This window comes from Monodelphis domestica, chromosome 7 (genome assembly GCF_027887165.1).
Source record: "Monodelphis domestica isolate mMonDom1 chromosome 7, mMonDom1.pri, whole genome shotgun sequence".
Classification (NCBI taxonomy): Eukaryota; Metazoa; Chordata; class Mammalia; order Didelphimorphia; family Didelphidae; genus Monodelphis; species Monodelphis domestica.
The window spans coordinates 12,575,118-12,595,264 of NC_077233.1; the positions used below are offsets into that span (position 1 = coordinate 12,575,118).

Consider the following 20,147-nt stretch of genomic DNA (forward strand, 5'->3'; position numbering starts at 1 on the left):
TGTTGGAAATGCCGTAGAGGGGATTTGACCTCGGGTGAGTTGGGTTAAGAGGCCTCTGAGGTCTCTTGCAGTTCAGAAATTCTGTGAAGGAAGGAGCCTAATTAAGCAATAAGCTCAGGGAACGTGTCAATAATGAGAAGCACGGTGACCGGTAACACCAAACAACGCACATTTCATACAAAATCGAGCCCAATTCCATAGTCAAAAGTGCCTTCTTTCAAGCCAAGCTGTCGCCAAGGCGTTCTCCGCCAACCTCCTTGTAAAATATCCCCCAAAGCTTCCTGTAATTTTCTTTTGTTGTTCTTAAGAGACCATCTGGTGCTGGATATGCATCAACCACCCGCCCTGACCCTTCCTGAACAATGTTGGTGAAATGGATAGACGTTCATAAAATGTTTCAGGAAAACAACAACAACAACAAAAAACCCACGGCCCTTCCTCCCCTCTACTTATCCAACAAGAGCTCTTTCTTCCAAACCACCCACAGGTCTTGTTTTATCGACCACAATTGCAATGAGCCAACTCACAATGAAATCCAACATGTGAACCAATTTAATGACTTGGATTGATACCAGTAGATCACTTCCTTATTGCTCCCTTGTCTTTATGGTTCCATATGAAAATAATGCTTAGGATTTGGACAAGTGACCTGCGAGATCAACAGGCATCAGCATGGAGCCCCGGTAGCCAAAAGGGCTGGCGCCATCTTGGCCTTCATAGGAAAGGCCCAGCATCCAGGACCAAGGAGGCACGGGGCCATCGTTCACTGGATGACCTCATCCTTAGGGCCAGGTTCTATTTGGGGTCCTGTGCTTGGGGAAGGACACTAATAAGCTAGAAAAGGGCAACCAGGGCGGAGACGGGCCTCAGTTAAATGAAACGTTGCCTGAAATTTGCTAGAAAATAATTGCCCTCAAAGCAATTACATTCTGTTGAATGACACAATATATGTACAAGTAAATAGAGAATAAGATCTAAAACAAGCTACATTGTGGTTTATTTATTTAAAGAACACAAAGAAACTGTAGCTTCTGCCCTAGAATTCATACTAAGTATTGGTTCCAAGGAAGAAGAGAGGTAAGGGCTAGGCAAGCAAGGCACACCAGACTAAATCTGAACCATGTTGTAGTTTTCAAAAGAGGGCACTATAGCTCAGGCTTTGGGAGGCTCTGTTCAGCCTCTGGGGATGTTTAGTCAGCAAAGAGAACCTGGAGGTTGGGAAGGACTGAGAATATCCTCCGGCATGGAACGGGCAAGAAAAGGGATTAATAATTAGCCTTGTTCTGCCCGGTCCCAGAGGGCACAGCCATGAAGGTGAAGCGGCAAAAGGGAAATTCAGAGCTAGTCCAGAGCTCAGCACATAGTAGGTGCTTTATAAAGAATACCTACTGGCTGGCTGGCTTGTTCAAAAGGGAAATGGGCAGTCTTGAAGGGCTTCCTCGCACTGGGTGACTTTAGGCCAAAGCTGGATGATCACCTGAGTCTGGTGTATTAGGAAAGATTCTTCCCCAAGGTTTGGGCTGGACAAAATAGCGGCTGAACTTCCTCGATTATTTTCAGGGAATGACGGGGAACCAGCAGATCACCCTGACAGTAGACACCCTCATCACGAAGAGCAGTGACTCTTCTTCCTAATAATGCTCACAGATTCTTCCTACTCTCTCAAAAGGATGGAGAAGCTACGTTCTACCCAGGGAAGCCCTCAGGGGACACGGCGCTGCTTCGCCTGCCTCCTCCTCCTTCCAGCTAGATGCCGGATGAGACGTGTCTAGGGAAATCCTGTGGGCAAACTGTAACTGGAGTGTGTCCTCCGCTTACCCAGGGCGCCGGCGGTCCACAGGACGGTGATGGCCACTTGGTCATAGCAGGCGTACTGGCTGACGGTGATGTTCTGCACGTCGGCGATGACGTGCCTCCCTACTGGATTCGGGTACGAGGTACAGTCTGAAAAAGGGTCGAAGGGGAACAAGTCACTCTGGGATGGATTGGATTGGCGTCTTTTGCTGTAAACGTCATTTGGACCGTCTCCACATGGAAGAGAGCCCTCCCTTGTAAGAACAAGCATAGAAAAGGGAAGCAGAACCACGGGCACGACGGGTGCCTCTACGTGGAAGGGAATTCAGCACTGTGGTCCCCTCCTTTCCAGAGAGGAAAGAAAGGGGTTTGAGGATCATTTCTCCAGTCCTGAGACGAGTCATTAGTTCTCAGGGCTCAGTTTCTTAAGGCTATCCTTTCCATTTCCATTACTGGGGTGGGGGCATACACTAGCGAGAACAATTCACTTTTTTTTTAAACCCTCCCCTTCCATTTTTAGAATCAATACTGTGTATTGGCTCCAAGGCAGAAGAGCTGTAAGGGCTAGGCAATGGGGATAAGTGACTTGCCCAGGGTCACACAGCTGGGAAGTGTCTGAGACCACATTTGAACCCAGGACCTCCCATCTCTAGGCCTGGCTCTCCATCCACTGAGTCACCCAGCTGCCCCCAACGATTCACATTTTTAAAAATCCCCCGGGGTTCATTTGACTCAAATCCCACAACGCCACAGTTAGGGAAGGGGCATCCCCGACAGTGGCCCATGCTGCCCTGCTTCAAAACATGTGTTTCCAATGCCCAACCATGACATCATGGGTACAACACTGAGGGGGAAATTGTAGATGGGGGCTTTAGTGTTACTGACCTCTTGGGATTTACATTACCACCCCAAGGGGGAGGGGGGAGGGAGGGGCAGCTGGTAAGAGTGCCAGGGCTGTGAGGTTCTCACGTGCTCAGTCTGGATTTCTTGGTGTGGCGTATTAAATTTTTATGACTAATACTTTACTCGAGTAGTAATTATTCACACTGATCCCCCTAGTTTTCCATATCACAGAGCTGACGAAAACAGCTGGCTTTCATGGTCTTTTCTTTCTGGAAGAAATTTGGGGACAGAGCCAAGTAAGTGACTATGGGAAGCCTCCAGGGGGCTGGTGAGTCTTAAGGAGGCACAACTCCATGACCTGTTGGGAAAGGGATTATTCTGGAAAACTGTTAATAATAATAATAATAATAATAGCTAATATTTAAATATCCCTTACGGGTTTGCAAATTATTTTATGTGTGTTATCTCAAATGATTTTTACAATAATCTTATGAGGTTAGGAGATATTATCCCCATTTTACAGATGAAGAAACTGGAGGATAGAGAGATCAAATGGCTTGCCCAGGATCACGAAGCTAGTAAGACCTTCTTCATCTCTGTGGCTAAAACCCGAATCAGACACTTCAATCATCTGCTGGTAGAAAACTAGGGAAGGCAGAAGAAAGCTTCTAGCCGGAGATTAAATTTGCTCTGCTCATAATTTTTCTTAATAACATTTTCTTTTTCTCCAATTACATGCAAAAACAGTTTTTTAACTCATTAATAATTTTTTTTGAGTTCCAAATTCTTTCTCTCCTTCCTGTCCTCTCCCTCCTCCCCTTTCCCTGAGATGGTAAATAATCTGATACACATTTTCTATATTCTGTTTATATTCTTCAGGATTAGAAGACTCTCTCTCCCTGTCTCTACAAGGAAACCGAGGCCCAGAGAGGTACATGCCTTATCCAAGAACACAAAGGAGGTAAGTGGCAAAGCCCAGCCGTGATTTAAAGCCAGCTCCTCAATCTTTGAGGAACTGCTCCTTAAGAGCAATACTCTTGGGGCTTGTGGGCAACTGATGGCATTATTATTAACTGCCTATTTTGTATGTCAAATCAGATTCTTGAAGTTTTCATTGACTGAACATTAAAAAGGAATTCCTTCATTTGGCTCCTCCTCCTCCTCCTTTCTGGACTTTGTGTCCAGTGCCTTGGTTGCCCAATCTGTAAAACATGTGAATTGATCTAAAAGTCATTAATTCCTATAATTTCTACAGTTCCGTTTCATTTTAATCTCCCCCCAAACCTATCATCCCAAATCCTCCCAACTATTATCTGAAATCTGCTTTATATTCTACAAGGGGAAACTGAGGATTTATCTAAGCTACTAGACTGTGAACTATGAAGGCAGTCATGAACCCTGGAGCTCAGATGAATCCTCTAGAAAGCTCAGTCATCCTTTTCTCTTTTCTTTCATCATCCCTCTGTTAGCCCTTTGCCAGGAATGTTCCCTGAAAAAGCTCCTGATAGAACCATTGATGGTAAATGTGGTCCATGGCCAGAAAGAGGGGCACAGAGACATACAAGGAATTAGGACACTGGGCCTAGACTTGGGAAGACCCGAGTTCAAATTTGACCTCAAACACTCACTAGCTGGGTACCCCTAGATAAAGTCACTTAACCTCAACCTGCCTCAGTTTTCTCATCTGTAAAATAAGTATGATACAGCCCTGGCCTCCCAGGTCTTTTGTGAGGTTCAAATGAGATCATATTTGTATAGTGCTTTATAAACCCCGCAGTGCTATATAAATGCTACTTCTTCTTCTTCTAATTATTATTATTATTACCTGGAATACATTACTTATGAAGGTCCCCAAATAATGGGCTTTTAACCCAAAACCTCAGTTCAAAGCGATTCCATCCCACAAACATGTATTTATTATGCATCTTCTTTGTGCCTGCATTGTGCCAAGTGCTGGAGACACAAAGGCAGAGTAAAACAAGCCAATCCCACGGGGCACCAGGGGGCTCAATGGACCGAGGAGAGCCAGGCCCAGAGACAAGAGGTTCTGGGTTCAAATCTGGTCTCAGATACTTTCTAGCTGTATGATCACTGACAAGTCACTTAACCCCAATCACTTAACCCTTATTGCTCTTCTGCCTTAGAACCAATATACAATATTGCTTCTCAGCCAGAAGGGTTTAAAAAAAAACAACTATCCCGGCCCTCAGGGAATGATAAATTTAGGGTTAGGGAAGTGGCTCGGCCACAGGCAAGTAAATATAACTATTTGGGGAAAGAGAGGGTGCTAACAACCAGGGGAATCAGGGAAGGCTTCCTGTAGAAGACAGCATCTGAGATGATTCCTGGGGCCCAGATCTAGGGCTGGAAGGGGCCTCAGCTGCCATCTGTAACACTCTTTATTTTAGGGAGGAGGAAACTAAACCTCAGAGAAGTTAGTGACTTGTAGGAGTCACAGGCAGAATTTGAATCCAGATCTTTATTCCAGAACAAGTACTCTTTCCATTGTACCTCCTTCCTTGAAGAAGGCTAAGGAGTTGGAGAGGAGGATGTCAGCCTAGTGTAATGATATGGAGTTTAGGGCCCCCAAAAAACTGGACTACAGAGTAAAGGATTATGAGCTCTTGGAGAGCAGGGATGGTTTTTTGTCACTTTTTGTATACCCAGAACTTAGCACAGTGCCTGGCAAATAGTAGGCACCTACCAAACGTTTATTGATTGACCAACTGATTAAAGTAAAGAAAGGGGAAGAAGAAGAAAAGAGATCTGGAAAGGTATGTTAGAGCTTAATTATCTATGACCTCAAATACCCAGCTCAGGGGTTTGTATTTTGTCCTGGAGGTAAGAGAGAGCCACTGAAGATCCCTTAGCAAGGGGAGTTCTGTGCTCAGACTGGTGCTTCAGAATGTCTGGCAGCTGTCCAGAAAGTGGACTGGAGAGAGGAGACTGCAAGCATGAAAAGGGACGGGTCTGGGTTAGGGTGGTGACTGTGCCAGTGGAATAGAGAGAAGGGGATGGGAGCGAGGGATGGTGAGGGGGGAGGACCTGGTGGGATGGCCTTGATCTACCCAAGACAACAGAGGACTTCAATTTAGAAGTCAGGGTCTCCCAAGTGGAACACCATATCCACGGAGCAAACAGACACACCACATGCTAATTTGGAAAGCCACAGATTCCTGTGGGAGTCTTTGCTGGATCATCTTAGGTCCTGGTGCCCAGGAGGTCAGTCATTGTATCTGGCCTCCTTCATGTCCCCACAGATACACCAGAGAGCTGCATCTGCCCCACCAAGCTGCCTCTCAAGATTTAGGGAAAGGGGGTGGGCCAGCCCCAGGTTGTGTTAACTGGACTAGGTTCAGAAGAGTCTTGGACAAGCAGGACGGTGAGAGCTGACACTACCAGAATTTGGGAAGGACTAAAGATTTTGCCAGCATGGGGAAGTCACTCCACCATCACAGATTTTGACTCTTAATTGTCCCAGCAGAGAAGTGTGGTAGGCTGCTTCCAAGGGAACACAGAGGGTGAGTGACCTGGGGGGATTGTCCTGCCTCCAAGCCCAGCTCTGTGTCCACAATGCCAGTCAAGAGTTGAGTTTGGTGGTTTCACGTTAGTCCATGTTTTAGAAGTCAAGTTGGTTACTTACTGTCATATTTAAAGGTGACATTAGGCAGTCCACTGTTCCTGCTGACTGGCACCACTCCCTATGGAAAGAAAGGGAGAATATGACATTGAGTGGAGCTCAGGGGTCTCTGAGGTGTGATTTCTCGCTGAAGCAAAGGAACCCCAGCCCTAAGGGAGCAAAAAGAAAGACGTCGGACACCATCTCAGCCCAGCTCGTGTTGCAACCAGAATTCCCCTATGCACCATCCCCAGGTAGTAGGCAACCAGCCTTTGCTGGAAGACTAGGCAGCCCCTTCACCTGATGGACAGCTCAAACTCCAGCCCAAATATGCCCCTTTGAAACCTCCACTTCACATTCCTTGTTCCATCCCATTGGCCAACTGAACAAGTCTCTACCATTTTCCTCACAACACAGTCTTCGAATCAATACTTGAAGCCAACTTCTATATGTTCCCTCCTCTAATTCCCTCCATCAGCAGGCTAAGCACCCCAGTTTCTTCTGACCCTTGCCCAGCAATCAAACAATTATTTATTAAATATCTTCACGTGCCAGGCACTATGTGTGACTCGGAAGATATAAAGGCAGAAGTGAAGCCATCCCTGCCACCAGGAAGCTTATAGTCTATCAGAAGGAACAACACGCACATATATTAAGCAAGCTGAAAACACGTATGAAGTGAATATAAGGCGATTTCACAATCGGGGAAATGCTTGATGTCGTCTAAGGGTTCTTGGCCTTTTGTGGGGGTCACGGAGCTCCTCCCAGGAGAATGGTTTAAAACAATGGAAGGAAATGCTAAATTTCTCTTAGAGGTTGGTGAAAAAGAAGATGTCGGGTTTTTCCCCATCCAAGGGCACAGATACCCTGAAATCCATCTTAAGCCCCTTCGGAGGGAGTGTGCAGACTGCAGTTGTAATACCCTTGGCTTAGAAGACATACCTTCTTACACAGTTTGGCTTTGAAGGGAAATGAGGATCCTGGCTATTGTGCTTGACCACTCAATCCCAAATCAACATCATGAAGGAGATCCCGTCACACTGCCCTTTGGGAGCTGATGTCCTTCCCCTTTCCACCAGCTCGTTACAGCTTGCTAGAGGACATGGTGAGAACTCCAGCGGTCTGGGAGCTAGCTGCCCCTCCTCCTGGGTTTGCCAGTTAAAACAACAGTCTCCCCCAGACACTTGGCGAATGGCAGTAGGGAGCAGTTCCAGCTGGAACAAACTTTACATCCTGCTCTCTTATGACATTTTCCCCCAGACAACCTGGTTCGTAAAGACCTCTTAAAGCCACAACAGAAAGGAGGTTCCCTAAAGCCAAAAATACAGGTTTCTCATTCCAAAGGATAACGACTGAGCGAAGGAATAAGTCATTGCATTTAATGAGAAAATATTTCATTGCTTCCACAGCCTTGCCTCGCTGAGGAGACATGCAATGGATCATAAAATAAAAGGTTTAAAGCACCCGAGCTCAGGCCCCTGGGCAACGTACCCAGTTCTCTAGTTCTGCTTTTAATAGGGACAACAACTCCAGCAGATTTCCCCTTTAATTATAGAGTCTGCCCCACAATGGAATGGCTTAAGCCTGCTGCTGAATATTCTTCTCCCCTACATACTCAAGTCATATTCTTGGTAATCCCCTTCCACAGGAATGGCATCTAAAAATTCCCGCTTCCTCTAATGCGTATCAATGCGTCTAAGGATACTCATCTGCAGGCCTCTCCAAGTGGTACAGGCCTTCAGGAAATGGAGGAAAGAAAACCAAGGAAAAACCAGACCAAGGGTATAGCTCCTTTCCACTCAACTGAAGAGGGCTGAAAAAAACCCCCATATTGGTAACAGCTCAAGTGTTTAACATGCAACTGAATGGGGTGGAGGGTGGGGTACACACATGTCTCTAACATACGCTTCCACACCACCAATCGCCAGCCCCCACCCCCACTCCCACTCCCACTCTCAGGATCTTGGGCCAAGAAATTGGAGTTATCTTGATGCTAGCAGCTCATAGTGAAATTGTATCCTGGAGCTCAGATACTCAACTCTGATTTCTGCAACACACATGGACATCTGGATGGCCCAGCTGCAGAGAAAGAAAACACGGGGCTCTAAAAAGGGGGGTAGGTGGGTGGGTGGAGTACGAACATCATCATCATCATAGCTGACGCCTAGAGGGCTTTAAGGTTTGCAAAATGCTTGACACAAATTATCTCATGCAGGATCTCAGAAGACAATATGGCGGCCTACAAGGACCAAGGATCTCCTTAGGATGTTTCCTTGAGTCATGGAGGAATGTGTAGGCCCCTAGATGTGAGAGTAAGGAAAATCTGGGTTCAGATCTCACCTCAGATGCTAACGAACAGTGGCCCTATGCAAATCACCTAATTTTTCTCTGCCTCAATTTCCTCATCCATAAAATAAGGAGCTTGGACTCAATGGCTTCAAAGATCCCCCTATAGCTCAAAATCTGATTCGTTAACCATCACTTCCCATATTCATTCATTCGTTTGTTCATTCATTCCCAATATTTTAAAAACACCTGTAACAGGAAGGGCAGTTTAGTTGCATGCACCAATATTTTATATTACCTTGAAGCATAGGTGAATGTTCTAAGAGTTGTCTCAGGGATTTCCTAAAGACTACCAACTAGGACCATGTCTAAGGTGGAAAGGGCCTTAACACTCACCTGGTCCAACTTGTACCTGAATAATAGTCTTTTCTGACATACCCCACACCAGTGGTTATCCTGCCTTTGACCGAAGCCCTCCAGGGACAGGGAACCCAACACTTCCCAAAGTGGCCCAGTCTACCTTGGGAAGCTCTCATTGTTTGGGCATTTTGATTTCCATCAATTTGCTTCTCTCTATTTTCTACCCATTGCTCTGATGGGGCTATCCTTGAGGGCCAAACTGAAGTCACATGGCAGTCCTTGGGACGACAGACCTAGAACTAGAAGGACCTTGGGAAGCACTGTATCCAACCCTCTCATTTTACAGATGAGGAAAGAAGCCAAGAGATAAGAAGAAAAAGGAAAAAAGAGGGAAGGAAGGAAGAAAGAGTAAGGAAGGGGGGAGAGAAGGGGAAAGGAGAAGGAGAGAGAGAAGGAGGGAGGGAGAGAGAGAGGAGGGAGGGAAGGAGAGAGGGAGGGAGGGAGAGAGAAGGAGGGAGGGAGAGAGAAGGAGGAGGGAGGGAGGGAGGAAGGAGAGAGAGAGAGAGAGAGAGAGAGAGAGAGAGAGAGAGAAGGAGGGAGGGAGAGAGAAGGAGGAGGGAGGGAGGGAGGAAGGGAGAGAGAGAGAGAGAGAGAGAGAGAGAGAGAGAGAGAGAGAGAGAGAGAGAGAGAGAGAGAGAGAGAGAGAGAGAGGAGAGAAGGGAAGGAGGATTTAGGGTTTTTTGGTTTTTTTTTAGGACAAAAGAAGATCTGATCATGTTCATAGACAGAAGGGAAGGAGTCAGTGGAGGAGATATGTGGTAGATCAGGTCCCAGAGGCCAGGAGGAGCATGGGACAAAAGGGACAGGTAATCAAGCACATAAGGCCACGACTTAGGACAAGGACATTTCGTTCTCTGGGGCAGGAGGCAATGAAGGGGCTGTTGTTACCAGCTCCCCCTTTTGAGAAGTGGAAAAGGGTCATGTCCAGGTCTTAGAACTCTACCCCAATGGCTTTCTTTATAAGACTAAAGTTTTCTCCATGGCAAGCCCTGGAATGCAGCCAGGTCCTGATGACTGGCAGCAGGCCAGGCCCTTGCCTTGTTCAAATTCTAGACAGTCTCAACGGGTTCACATCCAAACTGGCTACGAGATTCCTTTTCCCATTCCTGGAGCCCAGCATGGGGGATGGGGTCCAATGGAAAAATGGCCTCCCAGGCAGAAGTTCTGAGGGCCAACAGCCAAAGAGTTGAGATTTTGAGGGAACAGACTTGGCAGAATTTGGGGCCTCGGCATCGCCTGTCCAGTGGCTCCCCACCAGGCTGCATGTCCTCGAGGGTACAATTCTGCCGTGTCAGATGCCCAGGGGTGGCTGGCTCTATATGCCAGCGTCACCCTTCTTCCAATAGTGTGGCTCTGGCCACAGTGAACTGGAAAGCTGGGTCCTATCGGATCCCCCCACGCGAGTAAACTTAGAATGCATTTTCCCAGGGAAATGGATCTGTGTCCCCACGCTAGTTCTGAGACCCTGTAATGTGGCTAGACCATGACTGTAGGGGTAGATGATTTCTGATACAAAGATGGCGAGTCACAAGTCTGCTGGGATTAAGGAGGAATCAGGGTGTCTGAAACATGACAGAGAACCTGCCCAGGATCATCAACGCCCTCGTCCACCATCAAGCACCGAGAAGAAGGCTCGAGTGTATCTCAGGTGATTCTGAGATCCTGGGAAGAGAAAAAGGCCCGGAGAGAACACTGAGTGTGATCCTCTAGCCAGGGACTCTCCAGGGGCACCAAATTCACGAGAGAGAGAGAGATCTACAGAAGAGAACAGAGGCAATAGTAGTGGCAGGAAATGATGCTGATGAGAAAGAAAGGGAAAAACATCAAGAGCCAATGTGGCTACACAGGGAGCTCTCTGCAGAGCTCCACTTTTATGTGGATATTACTTTTATTTTTTAAAGAAACCTCGCCTTCTGTCTTAGCTTAGAATGGAGACAAGTATTGGTTTCAAAGGCAGAAAAGCAGTAAGGGCCAGGCAATGGGGCTAACTGACTTGCCCAGGGTCACACGGTGAGGAAGGGATGTTACTTTTAAAAGCAGGAGGAAGGCTATAAAAAGCAAGAGCAAATTCAAGAGTGACACGAACTTGTAAGAACAGCTCCAGGTAATAAAGCACGTCTCCCTCCTCTTGGCAGACAGATGATGGCCCACGGGTGCAGAATGTGCTATCACCAGACATATGGCCAATGGGAAAATGGGAAGGTCTGCTTTGCTTAAGTAAAATAGGCCTCTTTGTTGTCATGGAGGGTGCTCTGGGGAAAGAGACAGTCATTGAGAGCTGAGAGAAGGTAAAAATGCATCAATATTCATTTTTTTCTCTTTTAAGAACAGGGTCAGGAAGGTTCCTGTCCAGAATGTGCTAAAATTTGTGTGGAAAATGCTAAGGAAAGAAAGAAAGGAGGGTTTAAAAAATGACATTTAGAAGAGGGTGGTGAGCAAAACTCGGGGTAAATAGAATACATCACCAAAAGCTGAACTTCTTTTGTTTGTTTGCCTCCCATCATCCCTCCCAAGGAGACATTGGCTCCCTACAAAAGACATTTATAACATCTTGGACTTGCACACAAATAGGACTGGCTGCCTTCAAAGTAGTGAGCTCCCCATCCCTGAAAATACTGAAACAGGCTGGCTACATATCATCCATGAGAAAGGGGAAGAGAAGGAATTTCTGTGCAGGGTGGGAGGCTGGTCCGATGACTTCCAAGGTCCCACCCATCACTGAGATTCAATCATTTTTATAATATATTGCTGCTGATCTTCATTTGCAAAGGGAGTTCCCAGGCCCACAGTCATCACAAGTCTGGTCCAAATAATTTATAGCCCATTTCCCAACTCCCTCCCATGACTCAAAGGAACCTCCTTTCCTAAATGCTCATTTAGTTTTAGGTACTTTTATGGCATTACAAAAGCAACTCAAGCTATATGTCCTAGAGTTTCGGAGAGACTAGACACAATAGCTGAGTTTTACAGTCTCTCATTATGATGTGCAAAGTTACTCACACATTCGTTCCCTTGGGCCTCAGTTTCCTTATCTGCTAAATGAGGGGGTTGGCCTAGATGGCCTCAAAGTTCCCTTGTAGGTCTAGACCTAGGATCTCACCATCTGATTTGAGTTTCACCAAAAAAGCTTCTAAGGCAGGTCCCATTCCCTTTTTACAGAGGAGGAAACTGAGGCCCAGAGAAGAGTTTTGCCCACAGTCACACAGTTCTTTAAAGTCACTGGCAGGATGCTGGCCTTTATTTCCTGACCCCAAGGCCAACATTCCTTCCATTGCAGGGCATTTAAGCTACTTAAGAAGAGGGTCTGTTTCATTTTTTGCATCTGCATACTTAGGATTTAGCACATAGTAAGTCCCCAATAAATGAGTGTTTCTGCAGAATGGGGCCAAAATGATTAAGAGACACAACAGAAATAACAGAATATTCCTTAGTCATGAGGATAGTCAGAGTCCAGAGTCGAGGGTAGTCCTATATCTTCCACCTGAACCTACTCTGTCCGGCTCAAGATGTCAGCAGACATCCCTCCAAATCCCTTTTCCCTGACCTCCTGCACCCCGAGTCTTCTGCTTACACAGGGTCCCCTTCAGGGATCTAGATCCCCCACTCCCTTCTTTTACTCAGTTGATCAGCTGGGAATGGAGAGTTCATGGCAACAGAAAAGAAACCCACTGATCTCGGGCAGCCCCTTCTCTCTTCCATCTTCTCCAGAGGCAACTAGATGGTCTGATGGAGAGAGCACAGGATCTAGTCAGGAAGACGTGACTTCAATTCTGGCCTCAGACTCTTACTAGCTGGGTGACCCTGGGCAAATCACTTTACCCTGCCTGCCTCAGTTCCTCCATCTGTAAAATGGGGATATGAATAATACTTCCCATGGTTGATCATCAAATGATACAATATTTGTAGAGCCCTTTGGAAACCTTAAACTACTATATAAAGGTTCTGTTATTATTCCTCGCCATCATAATCTTTGAAAGAGGCTAAATCAGGGAGGAGGTGAGGGCTGCTTTGGCCGGCGGCTGGGGGGAGGCGGGGAGAGGATTCCAAATCAGAATCAAGGAGTTGGACAGAGCAGAAGGAAAGGTCAGTCTTGACCCTCAACCTAAGCTATCTCAAAGAATTCTTCCAGGAAAGGAATGTCAATCTTGGTGAGCCAGCAGCACACATTCATTGCGCACCTACTATGTGCCAGGCACTGAGCCAAGCCCCGGAGACACAAGGAAAGGCAAAAAACAATGACTTCCCTATCTTCAAGGAGCTCATTGTCTAATGGAGGAAACGACATGCAAACAACCACAAATTCATAAGAGATAGATGGATGGACAAACAGATGGAGATAATAGATGGAGGGAGGGAGGGAGGGATGGATGGATGGATGGATAGATGGATGGATAGATACATATATACACACATATAATAAAAATTAATATAATCTAGAGGGGAAAAACACAGAATTTAAGGATGAGGAAAGGCTTTTTTGCAGACGTTGGAAATGGAAGGAAGTCAGAAGATACCTCAACTGCTATTGTTGGAAATGGGCCATCTAGCAGTTCCAGTTACAAAGATTCCTCCTACTTCTCCTCCTTTGCCTTCTCCTCCTTCCAGGCTGCTAAGGTCTTTGCAGTCAAGTAACAGCAACCAGAACAGTAAGTCTAACAGCGTAGGCACCTCTCTGCACCCAGAAGCCCCCATTCTTCTACCGAAGAGCAAGAGGTGCCCTCTCATCTCTTATCCTGGCCAATAGAATTACTCAGCATTGGGCTTTTGGCTCAGAATCATCTTTTTTGTTTACTATACTCATTGCACTATTAACTTTATTTTTTTCTTAAAACCCTTGTTTTCTTAGTAATAACTCTAAGGGAAAGGGCTAGGCAAAAAAAAAAATTAAGTGACTTGCCTGGGTTCATCTAGATAGGAAATGTCTGAAGTCAGATTTGAACCCAGGTCCTCCCAACTCCAGTCCTGGCGCTCTATCCAGCTACCCAACCATTAAATTAATATCAGGGGTGACCTGGGCAAATCACACAAATCACAAAACCTCAATGGTCTAGCCTTTGCCACTCATTTGTCTTAAAATTGATATTAAGACAGAAGACAAGGATTCCAAAAATAAACTTTGTGTTGGCTCCCAGGGTCCTATTAGGATGGAAATTAACCACAGGAAGAAGTAGATGTCTCATTTTTGTAATGGGGACAGGGATCCTTAACCCCACTTAACAGATGGGGAAATAGAGGCTTCAAATCGAAGGTTTCACGGTTTGCCTGCTTTAAGTTCCTGAAATCAGGGGCTGGAATATAAAATGTGATCAAGGCCACCTAGCACCCATAAAATAACAAAACACTTAGCCAATATAATGACACAGAAACGATGGGCCAGGTTTCATTTTCACAAGTCCCATATTAAGAACTAGAAAGACCAGTCTAGCATCAGTGGGGATTTGCTGGCTCAGTAACAGAGCCCACAGCCGACAGAGGCAGAGACTGGACTATTTACCAAGGCTAGTAAACAATACCTAAAAACAAGGAGCCTCATAAAAATCCCTTTTCAGGAAACATTCCCAAGCTTTTAGGAACCGAGCAGCTCTGATATTTAATTAGCCAACAATTAAGAAGCCTTGTTTGTCATGTCTAACTTAAGAACGATAAATATGAGCCCAATGGCCTCCGGGTCCCACATTCTTACTTAATTGACCCCGACCATCTGCTGAACAGACCGCTTTTAATTTGTTCCAAGTCCGACTAAGCAGCAAGCCTTCGCTGCCTGGAGCTTTCCTATAAAATTCCTTTGGTCTGCACACTCCTAGGAACAGGGACGGAAACAGTGAATGAGGAAACATAATGGAGAAAACATCTTTTACTAGGAAAGAAAAAAAGATAAACTTTAAGTGTTCTAAAGTAATGAAATTCAAAGTCAAAAAACACAACACACCATCTCCTGGTCGTCTACCCAGATGGGGAAAAGCAAAAGCCCCTGAGCACTGGAGAAAGGGGGAAACTGATGTCTGCCCAAGGAGCCCTTAAGATTCCTAAGACATGTGAAGGCATCGATTTCCCCAGGGGAAGTACTTTAACTGTCCTGCTGCTGACTTAACTGAACAGTGACTCGGGTAACCATCTGTAATTTCTCGAAACCCAGTTTTAAATTGTTGGATTTTGAAATAATTGTACCTGAGCCTTTTTTTAAGCAGGAGGGAGAATAAAATAAGGGAGAAAATGAGGCATTTCAATTTAAACACTTAAATTAACAGCAATTCCCTTCACTAGAGGAAGCTTGCGAAGTTTCAACTTTGTAATTTTAGTCAGAGAAACTTTGATTCAAAAGGCTTTTATTCATATTCTCCTGGAAAAAAAGTTTTCACTTGTATCAGGAGAATCAGAACTGCAGAGATTATAAAAGAAAGCTATTGGCTCACTTTTTAGGTCTAGCATTTATTTGGCACCTACTATGTGGCAGGCATAGAGATACAAAGAAAAAGCAGAATTTTCCTGCCCTCAAAGAGTTTATATTCTAATGGGAGACAGCACAGACACTTAAAACAAAGCACGTGCAAAATAAAGGATCACTGGGGAGGAAGAAGGTGAAGGTAGGGAAGAAGAGATCTGAAACACTGAGTCTTGAAGGAAGACAGAAATTCCTACCTAGCTCTGGGGTTGGAGGGGTCTTCAGAGGGCATCCCTCATTTTAGAGCTGAGGTCACTGAGGCTCAAGGGAGGAAGTAGTAGTAGTAGTAAATAGTATTTTATAGCGCTTCACACTTTACAAAATGCTTTATGAACATCTTGTTTGATCTCATAGACCTGATTATCCCATGCATCATTTAAGTGATTTGCCCAAGAATTCCCAGGTAATAAAAGTTAACAAAGGCAGAATCTGAACCCAAGTCCTCTGATTCAAGCCTGTGCCTTTCCCACTTCTTTCAATATATAAATCTTTAATCATTTTCTTTTTTTCTTTTTTAAAAAAATATCATATTCTCCCAATGACATGTAATAATAGTTATCAATATGTTTTCCAAAAGTAGAAGATGCAAACTATCTCCTTCCTTCCCCTCCCTCTTCCCTTCTGGAAATGATAAGCAATTTGATCTGGGTTATAGACACACGAGCATGCAAAACATGCTTCCATATTGGTCATTGTTAGGAGAGAAGGTAAAACCAAACCCCCAAATAAAAACACAAATAAACTAAAGTGAAAAATAGTAATCCTGTGCCGCTTTCAGAAGGAAACTATCTCTGTGTCACTATCTTCCCTTCTCTAGATTTTCCATTGGATCACTGCAGTTGATAAGAAAAAAGTCTTATGACTGGAATATTTAAGTAATACATGCAATTCAGCAAATGACTGGTTTAGGTGAGCATAGAAAGAACACTTCAGTTGGACTTAGGAGAGAGACCAGAATCTCTGATCCTTGCTGCCACCTTGGGCAAATTACTTCTCTTCCTCCTCTCTAAAAAGAGGGTAACAATAGCTCCCATATACTCAGTGCTCTAAGGCTTATAAAGCCTGTTATAGACATTGATCCTCAGTAGGTTCTATTATTATTATTATTAAGCACACAGTAGGTGCTTAATAACTATTTTATTGCCCAATCTCCATTTAACAGACAAGGAAACTGTGACTCAGAAGCCAGGCAATCTGCCCAGCTTCCAGTGCTGTGAAGTTTCATAGAGGAAAGTTCCAAATTCAGGTCTTACTGATTTCAAATTGTGCTGGCAGATTTCAAGGAGAGGGTTTTGGATTTTTAAAAATCTGTTTTGTTTCGCAAAACTGAAGGACCTACAATCATGGTTATCATTATCATCAGGGGATCAGCTGAGACAGGGAAAGAACCCAGACCTGCCAACAGCAGGGAAGTCATGTTACTACTTTCAAGTTCCACTTATTTCAGCCCAAACCCTCAGCCTCTAGAAATCAGTTCTCAAGAATAGAAGAACCCAGAGCAGGCGCGGTAAGATCTGGGGGATCTTCTCGGGGATAGGGGAGCTTCTAACTAGAAATCCCCAGGTTAAGCGAGTCGAGCAGCCAAGCTGGGACCCAAATCAATATCAAATCTCCCTTTGACACTCTGGTCATTAAACGTGCGACTTTACGAGACTAGCAGCTCCTTCCAACACTGTGTCATTCCCTCTTTTATGAAGGAGTGGGAGCAGGACCCATCTGGCAGTTGCTGGGTCTGTTCCTGGGACCCCAGGATCTTGAGCTAATTAGAGAGATCTGGTCAGGGAGGTAGGAAATCGCTGCCCCCAGAGCCTCGCCTCGTGCATCCGACCAAGTCTGTAATCACAATTCATCTCTCATGTGTTGCTAATCAGTGCACACATGGTACCAATTTCATGGTCCCAAAGGAAAGCTGAAGGGACAATTGTTTGGGATTTCGGCCATCCAGCAGAAAGGACGCCTGTTGATCAGGCAGCCTTATCAACCCGAGAGCTTTCTATCCTCAAGTCACAGTGTTCTGAGCTGGAGCAAACTTTAATAACAAAACCAGCTCGGTGTCACCATTTAGACACGGGACATTGACCATACTGGGTCAGGGGTCAGATTCGTTCCAGAGGATATTAACACGTTCGGCATATGCTGGCATCATAAAACGCCCCCCAATTCTTTCTTTTTTAAACCCCTCCCGTGGATGGACAATAGCAGCAGTCATATATGCTTTTGAATTTGCAGAATACCGTAGCCCTGTGACCTCGTTTGAGGCCCCTGACAATTCTGTGAAGTGGGCAGCGCAGGTGATCGTGGGATCGGATTCTGAACCTCGGGGGCCTTCTTGCAAAAATGTTGGCAACCGTCTTTTCATGTAATTGGTGGAGAAATTAAATTTAAAAAAATTTTAAAGGACCTCTTGGGCCATGCGTTCCAGCCCATTGGGATGATCTAGCACCAAAGAGGGAACCACTTATCCAAGGTTAAACATAGGGTGGACCAGGCTCAGGAAAACACATCTCTAGGAGTTCAAATCTGCTTGGGTGACTCTGGGCAAGCTGCCTCAGTTTCCTCCTCTGGAGAAGGAAACAACAAACCACTCTAGTATTTTTGTCAAGAAAACTCCAAGCAGGGTCAAGAGTCAAAGGACGTGACCACGTGTGATTAAGTGGCAAAACGGATTCAAACCGAGGTTATCTGATTCCAAATCTATTTCCTTTAAACATGTTATTTCATTTTGAATTTAACAATCCCCAGGAAACACGATTTCCAATATATAAAGGGCAAGAAGGAGAAACGTATAAAACATCAGCATTTTCCATGGCACCATTTGGCAAGACGGAGGCTCACGGAAGAGTCCAGATTAGAATTCAGATCTTCTGGTGGTCAGGTCGAGTCTTTGATCCAGGATTCTAGAGGCCACAGCCCATTTCTCTTTCCTCTCCTGGAATCAATCCCCTTCCTCCCATCTTGGCAGCCTTGCGCTCTCTCCCTCATGGACCTGAGCCTCGATGCTGTTTCCAGCTAAGCTTTCCGCACCAGGACTCAGTGTCCATACACGTCCAGGGGACCCATCGGACCAGGAAAGGCTCAAAGCTTTAAAAAAGAGCCAGAGCCAAGCGGTGCTGCCCGACACACATGCATGCGGCTCCCATCGACGTTAACAAGAAACGTATGTGAACACGAGTCCGCCGAGCCTTTCCCAAGTGAGATGCCCGCCCTCCCTCGTGTAGTAACAAACTATCGCATCCGCTGCACCAACGTTTCTTTTTTAAAGGCACAGAAACTGCTCTCACAAACGGACCAGCTTTTAGTCACTAGAAGGGCCAGAGAAGGAAAGAATAAAAGCAAGAAAAGCAGAAACCCGCCCAAGACAAAAGGGTCCACTAGCCAAGCGGGGCATCATGCCTGGGCAGAAAGCATCCGTTAGACAAGCCTCTTTGGCATCTCTAGGAGAGAGCAAAATAATGATTAGACAGCAGAGGAGAACGTGAGGCTATAAACCCCATCGTTAGGACTAAGCCGGGAGGAAATGTGGGGATCAAAACACGAGCACTAATAAAGAACCTTCAGACCACACAGAGGGAAGGGGCGAGCGGAATCGTTCTGACTTCAAATACAGTGAGGCACGGCCTGGGAACAGGATATCCAAAGACTGTATCACATCTGGAATTCTGCTTTTATAACATCCAAATGCCTCTGAGAAATTGCAGGGGAAGGGGAGGGGGCTTTGATGTTACCATGGGAACTGAAACCGCTCCAGCCAGAGCTCACCAGCGTGCCAGGTGTAAGACTCAGGCTTCCTCCAAGATGGATTTTATGTATTGGGGAATTACCAAAGTGCGTGGGGGAGAGACCTCCTCCTGGGACCGCCCTGGTCAGAACATCCGCTGGGACCCCAGCCCAGTCTTCAAAAGAGGAACAGGAGAACTAAGCCAGCAGACCCTTCTGTCCAAGCATGAACATCCTTCAGGAGGCAGCGGTACCCAGCTGGTACAATGGACCCTTACTCAGCACCCACTATGGGCCAGGCAATCTTCAGGAACCAGAGAGCCAAAGATAAACAGGGAAAGCTGCTCCTGCCTTCAAGGAGCTTCCACTGGAGTCCTCTCTCTTCAAAGGAGCCCTAGTATTGCTAACCCCAAAGGTCAATTATCTTCTGTGAAAATTCTTGGCCAGGACAGAGAGAGATCTTCAGATTTAAATTGAACAAAGAATAGTGAGTCTGAGGATCTGGGTTTAAATGCTGACCCTACCACACACTGGGTGACTCTAGCAAGTCAATGAGCTTTTCTCAGCCTTGGTTTTCCCATCTGTAAAATGGTGGGGTTGAATTAGAATATTTTTATTATTCCCCTTTGGCTATAAACCGAGAATCCCATCATCTACTGGCAGGATACCACCCACCCCCACCCCCCACCAGACAGTCACTAAGGACTCCCCTCTTGAAGGAATCAACAGGTATAGATTTTCATTCATTCGTTCACTCTTTCTTTCTCCTTATCTTCCATTTTAGAATTGATACTTATTTATTGGTTCTAAAGCAAAAGAGTGCTAAGGGCTAGGCAGCTGGGATAAAGACACCCAGCTAGTGTACTAGCAGGGGATCAGGAACTAAAGTTTGAAAGGCCTAAGACAGAGAGGGGCCAGATAAAAAGAAGCACTACTTCCTCTCCTAGGCAGAGCTACGCAAGGGAAGGTGAGAGATTTGATCAAGGTCCAGCGTGGAAAAGTAAGGAGGAAATCCCCTTCAGTCTC

At 45.6% G+C, this 20,147-nt stretch overlaps 1 protein-coding gene across 2 annotated transcripts in view; it reads right to left on the reverse strand.

Annotated features, from left to right (window-relative positions):
- IL17RD (interleukin 17 receptor D) overlaps positions 1-20,147 on the reverse strand; it is a 76,697-nt gene that overhangs the window by 22,533 nt on the left and 34,017 nt on the right. For both annotated transcript variants that reach the window (XM_056804204.1, XM_056804203.1), the window contains exons 2-3: positions 6,281-6,338; positions 1,819-1,944 (exon numbers count right to left, since the gene is read on the reverse strand). In XM_056804204.1, coding sequence (XP_056660182.1) covers positions 1,819-1,944; positions 6,281-6,338 — 184 coding nt within the window. The remainder of the gene's footprint in view (positions 1-1,818; positions 1,945-6,280; positions 6,339-20,147) is intronic.